At 43.6% G+C, this 20,175-nt stretch overlaps 1 protein-coding gene across 12 annotated transcripts; it reads right to left on the bottom strand.

Annotated features, from left to right (window-relative positions):
• Window positions 1-304: 304 nt before the first annotated feature.
• LOC103346024 (zinc finger protein 717) lies at window positions 305-19,674 on the bottom strand. Of its 12 annotated transcripts, none has more exons than XM_070054796.2 (7): window positions 19,005-19,329; window positions 15,017-15,124; window positions 14,596-14,652; window positions 13,342-13,478; window positions 5,000-5,126; window positions 3,942-4,034; window positions 305-2,031 (listed from the first exon to the last, which is right to left on the bottom strand). In XM_070054796.2, exons 4-7 carry the CDS (start codon window positions 13,399-13,401, stop codon window positions 635-637), a joined length of 1,677 nt encoding a protein of 558 aa, XP_069910897.2. In that variant the 5' UTR covers window positions 13,402-13,478; window positions 14,596-14,652; window positions 15,017-15,124; window positions 19,005-19,329; the 3' UTR covers window positions 305-634. The 12 variants fall into 12 exon arrangements, with proteins under 12 accessions (XP_069910897.2, XP_051684820.3, XP_089165696.1 ...); XM_051828860.3 differs by having other exon boundaries at window positions 14,592-14,652; window positions 19,005-19,328; XM_089309570.1 differs by lacking the exons at window positions 15,017-15,124; window positions 19,005-19,329 and adding an exon at window positions 19,373-19,674 and having other exon boundaries at window positions 14,592-14,652.
• Between the last annotated feature and the right edge of the window lie 501 nt (window positions 19,675-20,175).

Here is a 20,175-nt window from a genome sequence, read left to right as displayed (position 1 = left end):
ACCCTACAAACACAGACTTCTGATGGTACAGGCAGTCCCAGTCTCACATGCAAACAAGACTCTGGTTATCACGGCCTCAGAGGTCACTGGACATGAGCCTCTACCCTGACGAAGCACTCATCGTACTGGGTTGGATGTACAGCATATGCCTGATGTACGAATCATGTGATGCCCCTGGGGTCACACAGCTGGTCTGTACCAGAATAATGTGACAAAGAATCATGAAGAGACAAAAAATAAACAAACAAAACTCAGTCATTCCAAATAACTTAGCAAATTATGAAGATAACATTTTCTAGGTGGCTGTTGTGGACTGAAGGTTTGTTTATTCCCAAAAGTGAAATGTGACAGTAGAGCTCAGTAAGGGGAGGCTATGAACACAAACTGTCCAAAAGAGGGAATTTCAAGACTACACAGCCAGTCTGTGACTAGTTACTCCCTTCTGTCATTTCCTCTACATTTGAAGATGTGTGAATTTTGGCAAGTTTTTATTCACACTACACTTCCAAGGTGTCCCCTCTATTTCACTGACATCTGGCAATGTCTGATTTATGATATTCCCACAACATCTTCTGTCAATACATTGCCTGCTGAGGTGTGACTGGCCACAAAAGATGCTTCCATTCTTTCCATTCTATGTTTTCTCACCTGCGTGAGTTCTCTGATGTGTCCTGAAATGTATTCTCTTGCAAAAGACTTTGCCACATTCATTACATTCATAATGATTTCTCCCCTTTTGGACTCTTTGATGCTTAATGAGGTCTGTCTTCCGGTAAAAGGCTAATCCACACGTGCTACATGCATAAGGTCTTTCCCCTGTATGAGTTCGCTGATGTATTATGAGGTGGGACTTCCGGTAAAAGGGCTTTTTACAGGAACTACACACATAAGCTTTTTCCCCTGTGTGAGTTCTCTTATGTAAACTGAGGTCTCCCTTTCTGGAGAAGGTTTTCCCACATCCATCACATTTGTAAGGCTGTTCCCCTGTGTGTGTTCTCTGATGGAAAGTGAGGCCCCCCTTCTTGGAGAAAGCTTTTCCACATTCATTACATTTATAAGGATGTTCTCTTGTGAGAGTTCTCTGCTGGGATGTGAGGTCTCCATTCATGCACAAAGTCTTTCCACATGTATGAGGTTTTTCCCCTGTATGAAGTTTTTCATGTTTCCTCAGGCTTGACTGCCTGGAGAAGGTATTCCCACAAAAACTGCATTCAAAGGGTCGTTCTCCTGTGTGAGTTATCAAGTGTACACTGAGGGCTGCCTTATGAAAATAGGCTTTGCCACATTCATTACATTCATAAGGTTTTTCTACCATGTGGATTTTCTGGTGCAGAGCAAGTTGACACTTGTAGTAGTAGGATTTTGTACATCTTTTACATTCAAATGCTTTCTCACCTGTGTGAGAATTCTGATGTTGAATGAGGTATGACTTACAGGAGAAAGTTTTCTGGCATCCTTTACATTCATACGGCTTCTCACCTATGCACATTTGCTGATGGCTAGCAAGGTTAGAATTTCTGCTGAGAAGGTTCTTTGCTATCTGAGCTGTTTCTCCAACAATGAGAGATGACTTGTCACAGGCTTTCCCATATTTATGTTTACATGGGGTCTCTCTCATATGTGCCCTCTTTTGTGGAAACAGTGAGTCCCTGCTGAAGGCTTTCCACTGCCCATTATATTCCAAAGACTGCTGCAAAGTTTGATCCTTGTGATGCTGACTGAGGTTCTCACAGCATCTGAGTAAAGATTTCTCAGTTAAATCTTGGGCTTCAGGTTTCTCTGAAATATGCAGCTCATCAGGCTTGCCAGGGAAAAGCACCTTCTGATACACCTTTAATGCCTCAGACCTCATTCCTGAATATTTTCTGTACTTCGTAGGTTTTGAAATATGATTTGAGCTTAAATTAAATATTTTTCTTAATTCAAATCCCTCCTTCATTGCTGAATTGCTGTTTGTGACTACACCTTGCCACAAATGTCTGTCTTGACTTTGCTTCCTCAATCCAGGCAGGTCATCCATTCTTTGGACAACTGAAATGAGAAAAAATTAACCACATCCACAAATCACAACTAAGCATTTCTTCTAAATGTTAAGAAGTTTCTTCTCTTACTGGTGACATAATATTTAAAAATATTAAAAAATCATAAATACGTAATTTTCTCTACAGTGAATGAAAAGAATTAATTACAGTAACAGATTTTATACTGTTAAATCATAATTCTTTTCAATGCTATATCTAAGGGTTTCTTTTAATACAAAGTAAGGGTTCAGTTAAAACATTTACCTACTGCCTAGGCATAGTATTAAGCTGAGAGATGTTCTTTCATCTTTTGTTTTTCCTGTTCTCTTTTCTTATAATAACTGTGTGTATATATTTTTTTTGCTTCTACGTTTTTGTTTATTGTTGAAGGTGGCAAAGCTGTCTTGGAGCTGTACATGCACCTACAGGACAGGCTCACTTATCTGTCCAAGCGGGAACATGGTTTAAAACCAAAATTTGTACCTGTGTTGGTCAAGTTAAGAGTCCTCCCAGTGGAATGACTAGAAGCTGTGAGGTTTTTCAAATATATAATCTCTTCCCCAAACTAGATGAAGACAGCTTCTTCCATATTCCTAAGTTAACTTTTTTTTTTTTTTTTTTTTGCTTCTCAGAACCTTAATGGGCACAGAAAAAGCTTTTATCAGCAATTCTGGGCTCCAACTCTATTCTGTTCTAAAGGATTTGGTTCTGCCATGAGGCAGGGCAAAACATCTTTGAACCATGGTTTTCTGACTACTTTGAAGATCAAAACCTCTGGCATTTCCCCTTCGTTTCCTGATACATACATTCCTTATTTATAATTCACTGCTGCAGGACACTGTTTACTCTGTTGGAGTTTCAGTTCTCTCCTCCCACAGAGAATCATGTCTCAAAATACATTTCTTGTATCTTAGTTTTTGAAGGATTTTAAAAAGAGAAACAGATAATGCTGACTTCAAACTCCACCAAAACCAAGGATGAGCCCTTCAAAAGGAAATGTTTGGTTCATCAGGCCTTGCAACCCAGCGTCTCGTGTTTCCCCTGCCAACTCCAGGAAGAGTCCTTTCAGGGTTCTTATGCTGGGTCTCGACTGGCCCCACAATTTCTGATGTCATGGTAAACAAGGCTTGATCTTGGCCCTCTTTTTTCAATTGCACACCCATTTCTGAGGAAACTTTCTCTGTATTACTTTAAATGCAAACTTCAAGCAATGATCTGCAAATTTTATTTCAAAGTGGGATGTACACTGTCTATTCTAGCACTTATACCTCATATGTACTACATGGCAAGTTTGGAAATCTGTCATCAAAAAATGCAAGTAACCCAAAATAAGTAGCATCTCCCTATAAAGCTGCCTTTCCTGAGGAACAGTCTTAGAACAGACCCCATTTTGTTCATTTTCTCATTCTAGAAAAACATCCTTCATGGCTCTTACCTCATTTCTCATGACAAAATATACCTGTTTAGGTTTTTGCTTTAAAGAGAATAAAAGTTCTGTAAAAGATGACATATTCGTTTCATTACTACAGCCTTCCCTATCACTAAAACAAGCACTGCCCATCAGCTGACCCATTAACAAGCAGTAAAAGAATGCAAGCATGAATACAAACCTGAAGGGGAACAAGGTACACACACGGAGAAAAGGACAACCAAGTTAGATAACGAATCTACCAAAGAAAAAAAGTTTATGCACTGGATTTTTGGTGAGGCTAAAAATATTCATCAGCAACCAAATAGAAGACAAAGACGGATGAACAAATCGCAGCTCTCTCTGGAGACTGCAGAGCGTGTGTGTGATGCCTGACACCAGCTGCTCTCAGGACCAGAGCTTGAGTGAAAACAGCTCCACATGGCCAAAATTTGCTGAACTGCCCTTGTCCCACATCCCCTCATCCCCTGCCCAGTGTTGCACTAACTGACCTGGGAGGCTCTGGTTTGGGGATTCTTCTGTGTTCCATGGCTCAGCTCCTTGCTCCAACTTAGAGATCACCTCAGGTTTGGTAAGGTAGTACCCTGTTAATGGGAAAAAATGTCAGACTTTGCTAAAGTGCTCAGCAGGTCTTTTGAAGAATGACAACAGTTTGGTTTCAGGAGCAGTACAATGAAAGAGGTTATATGAATCTTTTACTGAGGTATTTATAGTTGTATCCTTCACAGCCTGGAATCAACACATAGAGAGCAGTAAACCTTGCTTTTTTTTTTTTTTTTAAAGATTTATTTATTTATTTGAAAAGCAGAGTTACAGAGAGGCAGAGGCAGAGGGGGTGGTGTAGAGAGAGGTCTTCCATCTGCTGGTTCACTCCCCAGATGGCTGGAGCTGTGCCGATATGAAGCCAGGAGCTTCTTCTGGGTCTCCCACACAGGTGCAGAGGCCCAAGGACTTGAGCCACCTTCTACCGCTTTCCCAAGCCATTAGCAGAGAGCTAGATTGGAAGTGGAGCAGCTAGGACTGGAACCAGTACCCATACGAGATGCCGGCACCGCAGACAGTGGCTTTACCTAATACGCCACAGTGCCAGCCCCAAGAGCAGTAAACCTTATAAAATGTTCATTCCTGGGGCCAGTGCTGTGGTGTAGTGGGTAAAGCTGATGTCTGCAGTGCTGACATCACATGAGCGCCAGTTTGAGTCCTGGTTGCTCCACTTATGATCCCACTCACTGCTAATGCACACAGGAAAGCAACTGAAGATGGCTCAAGTCCTTGGGCCCCTCCACCCACGTGGGAGACCTGGATGGAGCTCCTGGCTTCTGGATGCAGCCTGGCCCAGCCCTGGCCACTGCAGCCATTCAGAGAGTAAACCAGTGGATGAAGCATCTTGCTCTCACTCTCCCTGTGTTTCTGTCTCTCCCTCTCTGTTACTCAGTCTTTCAAATAAATAAATATTTAAGTATAAAATAAAAGTAATTTAAAAAAAGGTTCATTCCTTTGTCAAAAAATAAACTGTCCTGATTGAGAGTTACTGGGGAATTTTGCTCACCCAAAGACAGCAGGTTGCTATAGATCTCCAGCATCACATCCCTGTACAGGGTCCTCTGAGTATTATCCAGTTTCTGCCACTCCTCCCAGGTGAAGTACACAGCCACATCCTCAAATGACAACAATACCTGTGACAACATATTCCAATTCAACACATCAGCATTAGGTCACAAGAACATAGAGTAGAGCTGGACTCCAATTCAGGTACTCCGATGTGGAGTACAGGTATCTTAAACACTTGGCCAAATGCCTGCCACTCCAGGAACCTTTGAAACCCTATGGCTTGCAAATAATGATAACTCACTATGGGAAATGTAACTATGTAAGCCAAATATTACTTATTATGTCAAATAATGGTCATCTCATGCACTTAAGGCTTTAGAAAAAGAGCCTGGATGGGGCCGGCGCTGTAGCGCAGCAGGTTAAAGTCCCAGTTTGCAGTGCTATCACCCCATATGGGTGCTGGTTCGAGTCCCAGCTGCTCCTCTTCTGATCCAGCTCTCTGCTATGGCCTGGGAAAGCAGTAGAAGATGGCCCAAGTGCTTGGGCCCCTGCACCCATGTGGGAGACCCGGAAGAAGCTCCTGGCTCCTGCCTTTAGATAGGCGCAGCTCCAGCCACTGCAGCCAACTGGGGAGTCAACCATCGGATGGAAGACTTCTCTCTATCTCTGCCTCTCCACTCTCTGTGTAACTCTTACTTTCAAATAAATAATAAATAATCTTAAAAAAAAAAAAAGAAAAGAAAAAGAGGCTGGAAACAGTAATGTATCTTGGTTATTATTCACTGAATTTGATAAAGCATGCTGAACTAATGAAAAAGAAAGGCAGTTTACAAACAAAAAGGGGGAAGAGGAACAGGCATTCATCTTAGTAATTAAGACATGGGAGTGCCAATTCCCACCTCTGGCTCCTGACTCCAGCTTCTTGCTAACGTAGAGCCTGACGGGAACAGTGATGCTGCAAGTAATTGGGTCCCTGTGACCAATCCAGAAGATCTGGATTGAGTACCACTCCTGGCTTTCTCCCTAGCCCAACCCTAGTTGTGTGGTCATCTGGAATGTGACCCAGCAGATAAGAGCTGTCTTTCAAAAGAATTTGAAAAAAGAAAAAAAGAGGGACACAGAATTGGGAGATATGAGAAATTTAGGGTGAAGTACAGTTAGAAATCTCAAAGTATTTCTTGCTTTATCTTTCACTGCTTAAAGATAACAAGGTTGTTATCCTCTAGTTCTTACAGAAAAAAAAACACAATGGGAAATACTTTGGGAAACAAAATCAGCTAACATTCAACCCCAAAATAACTAACAAATGAAGGTTATGATCATGAAAACCACTGTTAATACCTGTGTATGGATTAATTTGTCCCCCAATAACTTATTTCAATTGCTCAAAATGACCTACAGAAAAGATAAAGATGAGGTATTCTTAAACAAAACACATGATCTGAAAAAAGTACTTAACATAAAGGGAAAAACAGATAAAAGTCATGTGACAAAAAACCTAGAGCAAGCTGGAATCATAAAGATGTAACTCGGGGGTGGGTACTTGGTGCAGTGGTTAAGGTGGCACTTGGGATGAACAAATCCCAAACTGCAGTGCCTGGATTCAGATCCCAGCTCTGCTTACAATTCCAGTTTCCTGACAATGCATACCATGCCAGGCAGCAATTATGGCTCCACTATTAGTGCCCTTGACACTCATGTTGGGGACTGAGGTTGAGTTCTGGCTGAGCCTCAGTTGTTGTGAGCATCTGGGGGTGAACCAGTATTTGGAAGATGTTCTCAAAAGGACATAACTCTAAGATTTTTCAGAGTCATACTACCAAGGCACCAAAACAGACCTAAAAAGGACTGACAGTTTAATATGCAGCTGCTGTTTAAAAATATGGATCAGAAGAATGCCTCAAAGAGCAGGTCTTTGCCAATGAGTCCAATGTGAACGACGGGAAAGTGAGGATATTTCAGAGGGCAGAGGACACTGCCTTAGAAAGCAAACCATTAAGGGGAAACCAGGTTGCAGAATCAAGGCCACATCAAAGAACTTGTGACTCATCCTAAAGTTAGAGGTCACAGACAACCTATACATCCAGGATTTCAAGATCACACCAATGTCATGACATGAGCACCTGGCTCCACCCGCTGCATCACTTTTCAAATAGAAGGCTTACTGTGATTGTCCTACTTATGCCCTATCCTACTACATTACACACTGCATACAGAAAAGGTGAATCACTTGTCATCTTAGCTCACTAGCCTTAGACCAAGAGAAGCAATAGATGAATAGAGAGGACCTTAAGATATGCAGTGTGGGATCAACTTGAGATACACGTGGGAGGAGGGGAATTCCACTATGAAACCACTGCCCACTCACTTTCAGTGCTATTTCTTGTGAGAGAATCACATATCCCCACTCATCCCAGAAAATCTTAGGCAAGACAGATGACTAGCCAAATGTCCACAGTAGTGATCTGTGTCACTTCAAAGAAGGGCTCACATTTGGCTCATACCCTCTTTTTACTGCAGTCACAATAACCAGCAATGTTCTAGCAAAGGCCATTCCATCAGCCTGAGATCAGGTACATTTGATGGCCCATAGAGGTTGGGGTTTGTTACTAAAGTATATTCTCACTCACAACCTCAAATCTCCTGAGAAATACAGAAAAGGAACATTAATAAGAGAAGATGATCTTAGTAGGGAGAAAGAATTACAAGTCTGTAGGGTGGATCCATGGACTTTTCCATAAATGTACTGAAAAACTAGACAGGCAGAATAAAGTTAATATTAAATTCATAGTATAGACAAAGTACATAATAATTGGAAAGCTACATGGAGTGGTTTGGTTATACTTTAATGTTAGGGAACACCATTTTAACACCATTCGATACCCAGAAGTGGTGCAGTCACTGTGGAAGACAGTAAGGAGATAACTCAGAAAGATGAAACTCGATCTACCATATGACCCAGCCATCCCACTCCTGGGAATTTATCCAAGGGAAATGAAATCAGCATATGAAAGTTCTCCATACCCCATGTTCATTGCAGCTCAATTCACAATAGCTAAGATATGGAATCAACCCAGATGTCCATCAGCTGATGACTGGATAAAGAAATTAGTTACCTACACACTATGGTATACTATTCAGTGGTTTTAAAAAAAAGAAATTTGTTCTTTTGCAACAAAATGGATTCAACTGGAAACCACTATACTTAGTGAAATAAGCCAGTCCCAAAAACACAAATACCATGTATTTTCCCTGATCTGTGGCAACTAAGAAAAGAATCTAAAATGTAATGTATTAGAATGAAATTGACATTTTGAGATTTGATGATTGTTTAGTCCTTGTCTCTACTGTTGAGGAAGAGTGATTTTCTTCATACTATTTGTTGAACTCTTGTTGTAGGGTTAATCTTTTTTTATTTTTATTTATTTATTTATTTTTGACAGGCAGAGTGGACAGTGAGAGAGAGAGACAGAGAGAAATGTCTTCCTTTACCATTGGTTCACTCCCCAATGGCCGCTGTGGCTGGCGCACCACGCTGATCTGAAGCCAGTAGCCAGGTGCTTCTCTTGGTCTCCCATGCGAGCGCAGGGCCCAAGGACCTGGGGCCATCCTCCACTGCACTCCCGGGACACAGCAGAGAGCTGAACAGGAAGAGGAGTGACCGGGACAGACTCCGGCGCCCTGACCAAGACTAGAACCCGGTGTGCCGGTGCTGCAGGCCGAGGATTACCCTATTGAGCTGCAGTACTGGCCCTAGGGTTAATCTTATGAGCACAAAGTAAACTGAAAATAGATATTTGTAAAAATTAAAAGTCGGAATAGGAGAGGGAGGAGGAAGAAGGGTGGGAGCATGGCAGGGGGGAGGGGAGGGTAGGAAGTATTCCTAAATGTGTATATGTGAAATACATGAAATTTGCATATTTTAAATAAAAAAAAGTTCATAATATGAAAAAATCTGAATATATAACTAAAAGCTTCTTATGCCATAAACAAACACAAAACGAAGTCAAAAGAAAATCACATGTCACATCACAAAAAGTTTACATTTAGAACAATTAGCTAATAGGAATTAGTAATCCTAAGAAAAAATTATGGAAATAATCAGTATCCTAAGGGGAAAATAGGGCTTTCCAAACATCCATCTTTAAAAGCATGAAGGCCAGCGCCACGGCTCAACAGGCTAATCCTCCGCCTAGCGGCGCCGGCACACCAGTTTCTAGTCCCAGTTGGGGCGCCGGATTCTGTCCTGGTTGCCCCTCTTCCAGTCCAGCTCTCTACTATGGCCCAGGAGTGCAGTGGAGGATGGTCCAAGTGCTTGGGCCCTGCACCCCATGGGAGACCAGGAGAAGCACCTGGCTTCTGGTTTCAGATCAGCGCAGTGCGCCGGCCGCAGCGGCCACTTGAGGGGTGAACCAACGGTAAAGGAAGACCTTTCTCTCTGTCTCTCTCTCACTGTTCACTCTCCCGGGCCACAGCAGAGAGCTGGCCTGGAAGAGGGGCAACCAGGACAGAATCCGGAGCCCCAACCGGGACTAGAACCCGGTGTGCCAGCGCCGCTAGGCGGAGGATTAGCCTGTTGAGCCGCGGCGCCAGCCAAGCTATGTGGTATTAACATAATCACTGCATGTGCTGGAGACTAAGGCACTCACATTATGGTCAGCAATATCTGTCTGGCCAGACCCCAGTAAAAGCTCTGAAATCAGGCTCAGATGAGATTCTCTGTCAGTATTCTGCAGATATTGTCATACATTGTTGGGACAAACAGGTAATGTCAACAGGACTACACTGAACTAAAACAGCTGGAAGCTGGTGCTGGATAACTCAAAGGTCCTGCCCTATGCAACTCATCCCCAGGCTGATTTCAGTGAATTCTTTCACAGAAATACACTGTAATTGTGAATACAAAGACTTTTCTACGTTAATTCTCTCAGGAATTACTGAACCGAAACTTGCTGCTAGTACCAGAAGAATCATGACTTGCGGACATCTAAATTGGAACATCTGAACCTCAAGTAGAAGAAAAAGACAATTATACCAAAGCATACCATGATCAAATAGCAAAAAAAAATACAGAAATTTTTTTTTAAAAATTTAAATCTAAAAAAAAAATAGAATAAGCAAATAAAAATATGAGTAAAGTACATACGAAAACCAGAAGTGGATAACTGTGAGAGTGAACTTATTTTTCTCTTATTTTCAGTCTCTTTAAGCCGGCGCCGTGGCTCAATAGGCTAATCCTCCACCTTGCGGCGCCGGCACACCGGGTTCTAGTCCCGGTTGGGGCGCCGGATTCTGTCCCGGTCGCCCCTCTTCCAGGCCAGCTCTCTGCTATGGCCAGGGAGTGCAGTGGAGGATGGCCCAGGTGCTTGGGCCCTGCACCCCATGGGAGACCAGGAAAAAGCACCTGGCTCCTGGCTCCTGCCAGGATCAGCACGGTGCGCCGGCTGCAGCGGCGGCCATTGGAGGGTGAACCAACGGCAAAGGAAGACCTTTCTCTCTCTGTCTCTCTCTCTCTCACTGTCCACTCTGCCTGTCAAAAAAAAAAAAAAAAAAAAAAAAAAAAAAAAAAATCACTGGGTGTTTGAATCCAGACAGCAACAATATTGAAAGGTATGACAATCATGGTATGGAAGTTGGAAACAGATAAATAGAAGTAGACTACTACTAAGTTATTATTTTACATGAATAGGTACAGTACTACTTGAAGGTAGATCATAAGTAAAGATGAATACTGGGAACCATAAAACAACCATTAAAAAGTTACAATAACAAAAAATTCTGATAGGCCATATAAAAACAGGAAGTTAGTTAAATCTGGAATGCAAGCCATAATTTACTTGTTTCTGTTTTAACTCCTATAGAAGAAAAACTACTTTTACGGTTGAAAAATAAGACTGAAGAAATGTGAAGTAATATTCCATGGTAAAAAACTATGGATAAGAATATGAGAGATTAAGAAGAAAAATTTTATAATATAACCATGAATATACTAAGGTAATGACAAAGTATTTGATCAGATGAACCCTCTAAAAGAAAAAAAATGTTTGAAATATGAACAAAATTTATAGTACCACCATCTGAAAACCTAGAAAGAAATCAGAATAAAAGGCTAAACATAAATTTTTGGCATTGTAGCAGAGGACATCCCCTATTTTGAACACAGATCAAAGAAGTAAAAGCTGCATCTCTACTGGCTCAAGTTGTCAGAGCATAAACTAACAACAGAAACTGGAGGAGGAGTGTTGAAGAGGAAAACAAAAGAATCTAAGAGATTCAATCTGCATATGAAACCCAGCAAAACCCTGAACTGACTACTAACAGGTGTGGGAAACCTCAGAGGGACCAATGACAAAGCAGCTAATGGAAGCTGCAAAGTGACAAACTGACCAAGGATCACTGCATGGAATACTGTGGGAGTCTCAAGTCCAAGGCTGGCCCCTGACCAGCAGGGGCCAGTACAGACACTCCCCAACAAGGCAAACGGGAAAGGTAAGGTCGACGGGTCAAGCACACCACAGCAAGCACCCATGAGTTCTGTCAAAGCGGGAACCGCTCTACTGAGGAAGCGTACAGGCTTTTAAAGCTTATGAAGGACATGCGCAGTAGGGGCGCCAATCAGAGAAAAGGTCACACAGGCACGGGTGGACCACGCACAGGGGCACCTTAAGTAAAGTATAGGGATCATGCACTGTCCATGTGTCCGGAACTAAAGCAGACCTATCCCTGCCAGCGGTCTGATCTTACGTAGCTTAACCACGGCAGCTGCAAACACACACCTCAAACATCAGCTAGGCACCATATTGTAATGGAGATTTTAGGCAACACCTAACAGAATACAGTTTGAAAGTTTAATCTAGCCTGTTATCTTCTAGAACCAAAATCACTCTTCTGAGAAAAAAAACAAACAGCCACACTCTGTGCAACATGCGATTTATAATATGCTGGAGAGAATTAACAAACATTGCATATGTAAAAAGAGAACAACATGACTCACACTCAAAGGGAAAAAAAAAACACTAGATTAAAAAAAAAAAGTTAACGTATATGTTTTAGGTAGCAGACAACATGGCTAAGCTATCTCTAAATATTTTTAAACACATAAACAGATGATGTGTTTAAAATAATGTGTCACAGGGCCAGCACTGTGACATGGTAGGCTAGACCTCCACCTGCAAAACCAGCTGGCTGCTCTTCTTTGGAATCCAGTTCTCTGCTGTTGAGTCAAATTTCCCAATCAATGCACAAGGCACAGTCGCGGATGCAAAAGCAGAGGTTTATTTGTTACCAGCCTGCTGGGAACACAGCCTTTCAGCAGTGCACAGGCAAAGGCCCTCTCGTTTGCATAAGAGAGGTTTTTATAGCCTCACACTTATAAGGGTGCAGGTCATCTCCTACGTAGGTTCCCTTCTTACTCTCTATATGGCAAGGTATTGGGACCTAACATGTTCATTGGTTCATTTAAACGTAAAGACTATATACATTATGTGGCGGGAAGGCCACACAAAGGAGATGGCACAGGGAAGAACTGGCGGGAAGCATCAGGCCATAAATCCCAGGGGAGCTGCTGGAGGACAGGAGGTCATAAATTCCAGGGGAGCATAGCAGGCAAGCAAGCAGCCAGAGTACAGAAGAGAGACTGGCACAGGGACTCCAATCCCTACACTGCCTCTGGCCTGGGAAAACAGCCGAAGATGCCCCAAGTGCTTGGGTCCCTGCACCAGTGTGGGAGACCTAAAGGAAGCTCCTGGCTCCTAGCTTCGGTTTGGCTCAGTTCCGGCTGGTGCGGTCATTTGCGGAGTGAACCAGCAGATGGAAGACCTCTCTATCTCTTCCCCTCTCTGTCTGTAGCTCTATCTCTTAAATGAATAAATAAAACCTTTGAAAAAAAATAATAATGTGTCAGGACAGGTATTTAAACCAGCAGCAAAGAGACTTGATAAGGTGTTCACAACCCATAGTACTGGGTTCAAAAGGGTGTTGAACATGTGATCTAGAAGCCAAGGAACAAGTACACATGTGATACAGGATAAGGCAAGCAGCTAGACTAGGGTCAGGAACTGGAAGCCACACTTCCCCTTCCGATTTCATTCTATCTGCCCACCTGACAATCAAATGAGCCCTTCCCCAGGATATACCTGGGACCTGGGGGTGACACCATGTAACCACTATCCTTTCTAAGTTCATAAGAAGTCTGGCAAAGAGGAGAGGGTGTACATGCATGTGCTCGCGTGCACTCTCTCTTCATGTGGATCCAGAGTAACAGGGTATGGAATTCTCTCTCTCTTTTCCCATCCTGGTCCACTCTCCCTGAACAATGCCATGTGTGTGTGTTTTCCTCACCTTTTGAATCAACTTCATCTCACGCTGCACGTTGTATTTGTGCCAGTACTTAGAATGCATCAAACCAGAGGGCCCAATCAGCCAAGGAGAACTGCAGAGTGGGATGAACAGGGGACCAGATGGAATACCTGGATAAACTGTATTAAAGAGAAGAGATGTAGAGGAATTCATGGAAAAGAAATCATCAGGGTTAGAACTCCCATACATAACTACTCATTTACAGTAGTTACAAACATAGAAGATTCAAGTAGTGTAAAGGCTAGAGGATTCTAATGAAGTTATCAGTAAACTTTTGTAGTGCTGAATTAAGACTATACTGCCCAAGGCCAGCACCACAGCTCCCTAGGCTAATCCTCCACCTGCAGCGCCGGTACCCCAGGTTCTAGTGCCGGTTGGGGCACTGGGTTCTGTCCCGGTTGCTCCTCTTCCAGTCCAGCTCTCTGCTGTGGCCCGGGAGTGCAGTGGAGGATGGCGCAAGTGCTTGAGCCCTGCACCCACATGGGATACCAGGAGGAAGCACCTGGCTCCGGTCTTCGGATCGGCACAGTGCTGGCCGTAGTGGTCATTTGGGGGGATGAACCAACGGAAGGAAGACCTTTCTCTCTGCCTCTCTCTCTCACTGTCTAAGTCTGCCTGTAAAAAAAAAAAAAAAAAAAAGACTACACTGCCCAGGCAAATGGAACAATTTGCATGAGAGATAGAGAGATAGATATAATTTCTGACCATCTGTGGGACCAACTGCATACACAGAGAAGCTGAGAGAAATGTATGGAAAGTAAGTTAAGGTCAGTAGACTCTCTCCTCCATACATTACTGATTCTATCCAAAAGCTATCCAAAACCAAATCATTTTAGCAAGTTCATAGAAACTTTATTAACTGACTTGTGTTTTAGCAGTTTGTAACCATTATCACTGAAGGATGCAGTGTTTATTTCCAGGTTGATAATAAAACACTGCCCACTACACCATCTATGTGACCAACAAGGACACTTCATAGCCCATGAAAATTTATCATGCTCTCTTTTTAGGGTCAGTTTGAATCACACAGCAAATTTGTCTTTTCCCATACTATCAGAAAGATCAGAGACCAATCTGTACCTAATTGAGATGGTCCTAAGGCTTAGAACCATTTCAACTTTCTTTATATCTCTCTGATGCAGTATTTTATTTCTACTTTTCCATTCTCATTAATGAACACTCATAGAGCATATAAAATACAGTATAAAACAAGGTGAGGGATAAATACTGACTTACTGGAGATGTATTCATTTTGTTGTTTTTGAAAACATGGACAGAACTCGAGAATTTTATCTGGAAAAGAAGATAAATGGAGGAGATTGTGAAAGAAATGACCTGGCTTGCTCCTAGGTTCCATTGTGAAAAGCATGATGATGACAGAAGTCAAAACGGATGTACTAGCTGGGGAAAAAAAACACAAAAAGCACCCTCTGCTGGGAAATACTACTTTACATATGAGAAAGAGCAAGAAAGAGTTCATTTAAAGAGCATGCACAGTTCTACTAACTGGTAGAAATAAAACACCTGATTATCATTAGCTGCATGAAAACATTTGCTATTGATTTTGTAAAAATTAATTTTACTAAGAAATCATCTAAAATTTTAAGGATGGCTATTCAAATTAAAGGATAAAACATTATACTGACAAAAAATTTACCTTGTAGAAAAATACATGGCTGGTATTAACTATTTTCTTATTTCTGTAGATGTACCACATGAGACTCCTTATTAGTGTCACCACTAGATATCTCTTTCTTTAAAATACCTAAATTTCATAAAAAGCATGCATCTTGTTAACATCGCATTTTCAGAAATGCATAGAAAAGGTACACATAATATTTATTTACTGTAGTATACTCTTCCAGTAATGGTTCCAAATGACACATCTCCTTGTCCAGGGGTGGGGAACATTTTTTTTTTCTGTCAAGGGCTATCGATATTTAGAGCATCATGTGCAGAACACACATAATTATCAACTTAAAATTAACGTGCTGTAGAACTACTGATTTTCAAGTCCTGCCTATAGTTGCCTCGGCAGGGCCAGACCAAGTGACTTCACAGGCCACACATTCCCCACCTCTGAGTAGTCCCTCCACATAATGACCCTTGGCTTTGTCTCCTAACTTGCAACCAGACATCAGTAATGCAACATCAGTAAATGTGATACACAGTTTTAAAAAGTATTTGTCTACTGGAGTTTGCCTTCTTAAAGTACTGTTATCTGAGGCCGGCCCTGTGGTGCAACGGGTTAACACCCTGGCCTGAAGCTCTGGCATCCCATATGGCTGCCAGTTCAAGTCCCAGCTGCTCCACTTCCTATTCAGCTCTCTGCTATGGCCTGGGAAAGCAGTAGAAGATGGCCGAAGTCCTTGGGCCCCTGCACCCATGTGGGAAACCCAGAAGAAGCCCCTGGCTCCTGGCTTCGGATCAGCACAGCTCTGGTCGTTGTGGCCAATTGGGGAGTGAACCATTGGATGGAGGACCTCTCTCTCTGCCTCTCCTCTCTGTGTAACTCTTTCAAATAAATAAATAAATCTTTTAAAAAAAAAAAGTACTGTTATCTTTGTTAGCAGCTTATTGAAGACACAGGGCCTAGCTAAAAGCTGACATAATGCACCAGATACTTATGTGAATGAAGTCATCCTCAAGTAATCAGCCTCAGTCAACAGATGCCTGATCTGTGCCTTTGCCATGAACACTGGCACAGGAACTGCCCAGCTGAGCCCAAGATGCTAACTCAGAATCACAAATAAGTATGGGCATGTGGTGTACCAGTTAAGACGTCACTTGGGATCCCTGCATCCCATATCAGAGAGCCAACAAAGCTTCATATCAAATGTCGTTTTCATAGACCCTATAAATGTAAACCAGATGGATCTCCTGCTGGCACTCTGAGAGACTATGGGAATTACACAAAGAAACTGGAGATCATAAGACTATGTTTTAAAATTTTACTTGTATGTGGGCACTGTAGTTTTTTTTAAGATTCATTTATTTATTTAAAGGCAGTTACACAGAGAGGAGAGACAGAGGGAGATTTTCCATCTACCAGTTAACACTCCAGTGGCTGCAAAAGACAGACATGGGGGCTGGTGCTGTGGTGCAGCAGATTAAAGCCCTGGCCTAAAGCGCCAGCATCCCATATGGGCGCTGGTTCAAGTCCCGGCTGCTCCTCTTCCGATCCAGCACCCTCCTATGGCCTGGGAAAGCAGTAGTAAGATGGCCCAAGTGGTTGGGCCCCTGCACCCATATAGGAGATCCAGAAGAAGCTCCTGGCTCCTGGCTTCAGATCGGCCCAGCTCCAGCCATTGCGGCCATTGGGGAAGTGAACCAGCAGATGGAAGACCTCTCTCTCCCTGTCTCTACACTGTAACTCTGTCAAATCAAATAAATAAACTAAACCTTAAAAAAAAAAAAAAAAAAAAAAAAAAAAAAAAAAAAAAAGCTAGGGATGGGCCAGGCTGAAGCCAGGAGTGTAGAGCTTCATCCCGGTCAACCACATTTATGCCCAAACACTTGGGTCTTGTTGTGCTGCTCTCCCAGTTGCATTAGCAGGAAGCTGGAGAGGTGGAATAGTTGGGACTTGAATCAGTACCCACATGCGATGCTGGCATTATATGCGGCACCTTAACCAGCCAACTTACAACACCAGCCCTTCATATGTCTTATTTATAAGAAATTTGAGGCCAGTGTAGCAGCTCACTAGGCTAATCCCCCGCCTGCGCCAGTACCCCGGGTTCTAGTCCCAGTTGGGGCGCCGGATTCTGTCCCGGTTGCTCCTCTTCCAGTACAGCTCTCTGCTGTGGCCCAGGAAGGCAGTGGAGGATGGCCCAAGTGCTTGAGCCCTGCATCCGCATGGGAGACCAGGAGGAAGCACCTGGCTCCTGGCTTCGGATCGGCGCAGCGCTCCGGCCATAGTGGCCACTTGGGGGTGAACCAATGGAAGGAAGACCTTTCTCTCTGTCTCTCTCTCTCTCACTAACTCTGCCTGTCAAAAAAAAAAAATTTTTTTTTGTTAGCAGGGAAGGTATAATTCATTATAACTTTTCCATTTTATTTTTAAAGGCTTATTTATTTGAAAGGCAAAGTGACAGAGAGACAGAGATCCTCCATATGCCAGTTCACTTCCAAAGCTGGGGATGGGCCAGACCAAGGACAAGCACCCAAAACTTCATTTGGGTTTCACATATGGGTAGCAAGGACTTAATTATTTGGACTGGCATCAGCTGCCTTCCCAGAAACTAGCAAGAAGCCGGTCCAGAAGCTCAGATGCTAGTAATCACATCAGAACTCCCATATGGGATGAAGGCATTCAATGCACTTACTCTGCTGTACCACAACCCCTACTTCAATTTTCCCATTTTCATGAATTAGAAATGAGTTCACTATAATTTGTTGTAGCATTTACAGTACTCAAGAAAAGACTACTGATATAAAGTGGGAATATAATATGTATTTCAAACCTTTTGGCTCACAAAATCTGCAGAAAGTGCCTGGGGAGGAAATGATAGGCATGTTTATAGTATAGTCTTCTAAAATGGTGTTTGTTCTACATTGACTACAGTCACTAAAATTGATGTTAAAAACATCAAAAGTCAGGATGCCTGATATCTACAAATCACGTGAACCCAGGCAACTGATTTATTCCCTGAAGTTCAGTTTGCTTCTTTTCAAGTAAAAGGACCCTGGAAAATCATTCCTGAGCTACCAGGAAGAACTGTCAGGTCAGAAGGAGCACCGGTGTATCTCTAAATACTAAATCTGGTGGTACACTAGGACTAAGAGAGCTCTGGTCTGGGAAACAATGAGTAGAAAGAGGTAAAGGGGGTGTGTACGGGAGCAGAGTAGACAACATGTTCTCACCGATGACAGATTATCCCTCTGCAGTCTATAGCTTCAAGACTCTCTGAGTACCACATTCTAGGTTCCTGCATATTCTTCTCAGCTCACTTACGTCTCCCTGCTGAAAGCTCATGCAAATCTTTCAGTATCACCCTGTCTCCAGCAGCTTATGGGTGCGCTAAGAGAGCACCACTCACATCTCGCTCACTCTGGAAGTAGGATAAATAATTGCTTAGCCCAGGCAAAGCCAGGAGCCTCATCTTTCTGGCAGTTTTTAGCTCTGCACTGAAGCACTAGAGAGAGGGTTCAGGACAGAGAGGGACTCTCTCAAGTGCAATGCTGTTCACAGATCTCTTCAGACAGCTTAAGAACAACTTCATTCCACAAGAAACGGGACCATCACCCACTCCAACAACCTCCTTCGTGGAATTCACTGTTCGGGTAACCCAGGAGGGACCCACCAGCAGCCCCTGCTGAAGAGGCAACACGGGAAACACCACACATACAACTGCTCCCTAGTGGCACTGGCTCTGCACACATTCCACACTGATGGCTGAGAACCTGGGGATCTTGCACCAGTATTAATGCGCTCATTTTACACACGGGTCAGAGATGGGCTCCATCAGCGCTCGAGCGGAAAGGTGCACTCCCACAGCACATCTCACAGTCCTCGCCAGCTCACCACTCCCGCCTGGGCGCAGCTCCCGCACACGTGGAGGCACACGCCGGCCGTCCGGCTATGCACGTTCTCCGGCCAAGACTACCGAGAGTCCCCTCCCCGAGCACGACCTCAGAATTCCGACCTCAGTGTCGCCTTTCAGAGATGCTCAGGTGCCCTGCTCGCACCAGTGCCTGCGGCCCCGTCACCGAAACTTCTGCTCTCACCAAGAAGAGCACCCGTCCCGCTCACAGGCTCCCCCGAGGCCCGCGGAACCCCTCTTTCACTCCCTCGCAGACCATCAGGAATGCGGGCAAGCCCCGCACCCTGCAGAGCCAAGGGGAGACAGCAAAGCAGATGCAGAATTTGCAGGAGGAAGATGGCGAGAATGGGCGGGGCAGCACTTGGGCAGAAGGAAACGGAAGAGCCCCTGGATCCTGTGCGAGAGGTGCCAGAGGGGAGCGAAACTACATCTCCCACAAGCCGCTGGGCCCTCTCAGCCTACCTACTCACCGACTTTCCGATTCCGGTGCTTTTTCCCTGATTTTCACTGATTCCGGTACTTTCCGTGTATTCCGAAATGGCCTGGGGTTAGCCGTCACAAAACACCGGAGTAAGGGAAAAGGTTTATTGGGGAACACCCAGCTGGCTGGAGGGAAGGGGCGAAGAGGGAAAAGGAGAGTAAGAGAGAAAGAGAAGAGGGGGAGTGAGAGAGGAGAGGAGGCTAGAGAGAGTGAGCAGGCGGGAAGAGAGAAGCCAAGAGAGCAGGAGAGAAGCCGAAAGAGAGCCCAGAGAGCAGGGAGCAGAGCCAAGAGAGCACGTGTTCTGGAACAGGCCCTTTTAAAACTTTGCCCCCGGGCGGGCGGGCAGGGCAGGAGCAGTGAATCCCGTTAGGATGGGGGTGGAACTTGACAACAGAGGTTGGGCCATGTGGTCACCTGGCTAAAACTGCCCAGTTTCCTAACACCTGGACCGTGTGAAATCTGCATGGAATGCTGACTGTTGATTGCTTGGACAGGTTCATGTTTGAAAGAAACGTGCTATTTGACTGAGGGTGGAGCATTTGATAACTATCGCTATTTTCTGTTAGTTCTGATAACTGTGGTTATACAATCCATGTCTGCTTATAACAGATGCTTACCAAAACATAGGAAAATAACAATGACTAGTGTTACTTTAAAAAACTTAAGAAGCGAATACTCCCATGGAATTCAATTCTAATTCTTTAAAAAAAATCTTGAACCCTGCTTCTAAAATAATTTGTGAGACATCAGTGGATCATATTCCATATTTGGAAAAACTAGTGTTTACCTCAG

The sequence above is a fragment of the Oryctolagus cuniculus genome, chromosome 12 (assembly GCF_051225735.1).
Source record: "Oryctolagus cuniculus isolate XC-2025 breed Fujian yellow rabbit chromosome 12, ASM5122573v1, whole genome shotgun sequence".
NCBI classification, from domain to species: domain Eukaryota; kingdom Metazoa; phylum Chordata; class Mammalia; order Lagomorpha; family Leporidae; genus Oryctolagus; species Oryctolagus cuniculus.
Note: the sequence above shows the minus strand (reverse complement) of the source record. Positions and strands in the feature narration are given on the sequence as shown.

Bases quoted from the DNA above. Each gene is read 5' to 3' on its own strand.
- LOC103346024 (XM_051828860.3), bottom strand. From the start codon at position 15,076: ATGTGGTACATCTACAGAAATAAGAAAATAGTTAATACCAGCCATGTA. The intron at 14,653-15,016 runs GTAAATTTTTTG...CTTCTTTTCCAG, and splicing joins GCCATGTATTTTTCTACAAG to ATAAAATTCTCGAGTTCTGT. The intron at 5,127-13,341 runs GTGAGGAAAACA...ATGTTGTCACAG, and splicing joins AGATGAAGTTGATTCAAAAG to GTATTGTTGTCATTTGAGGA.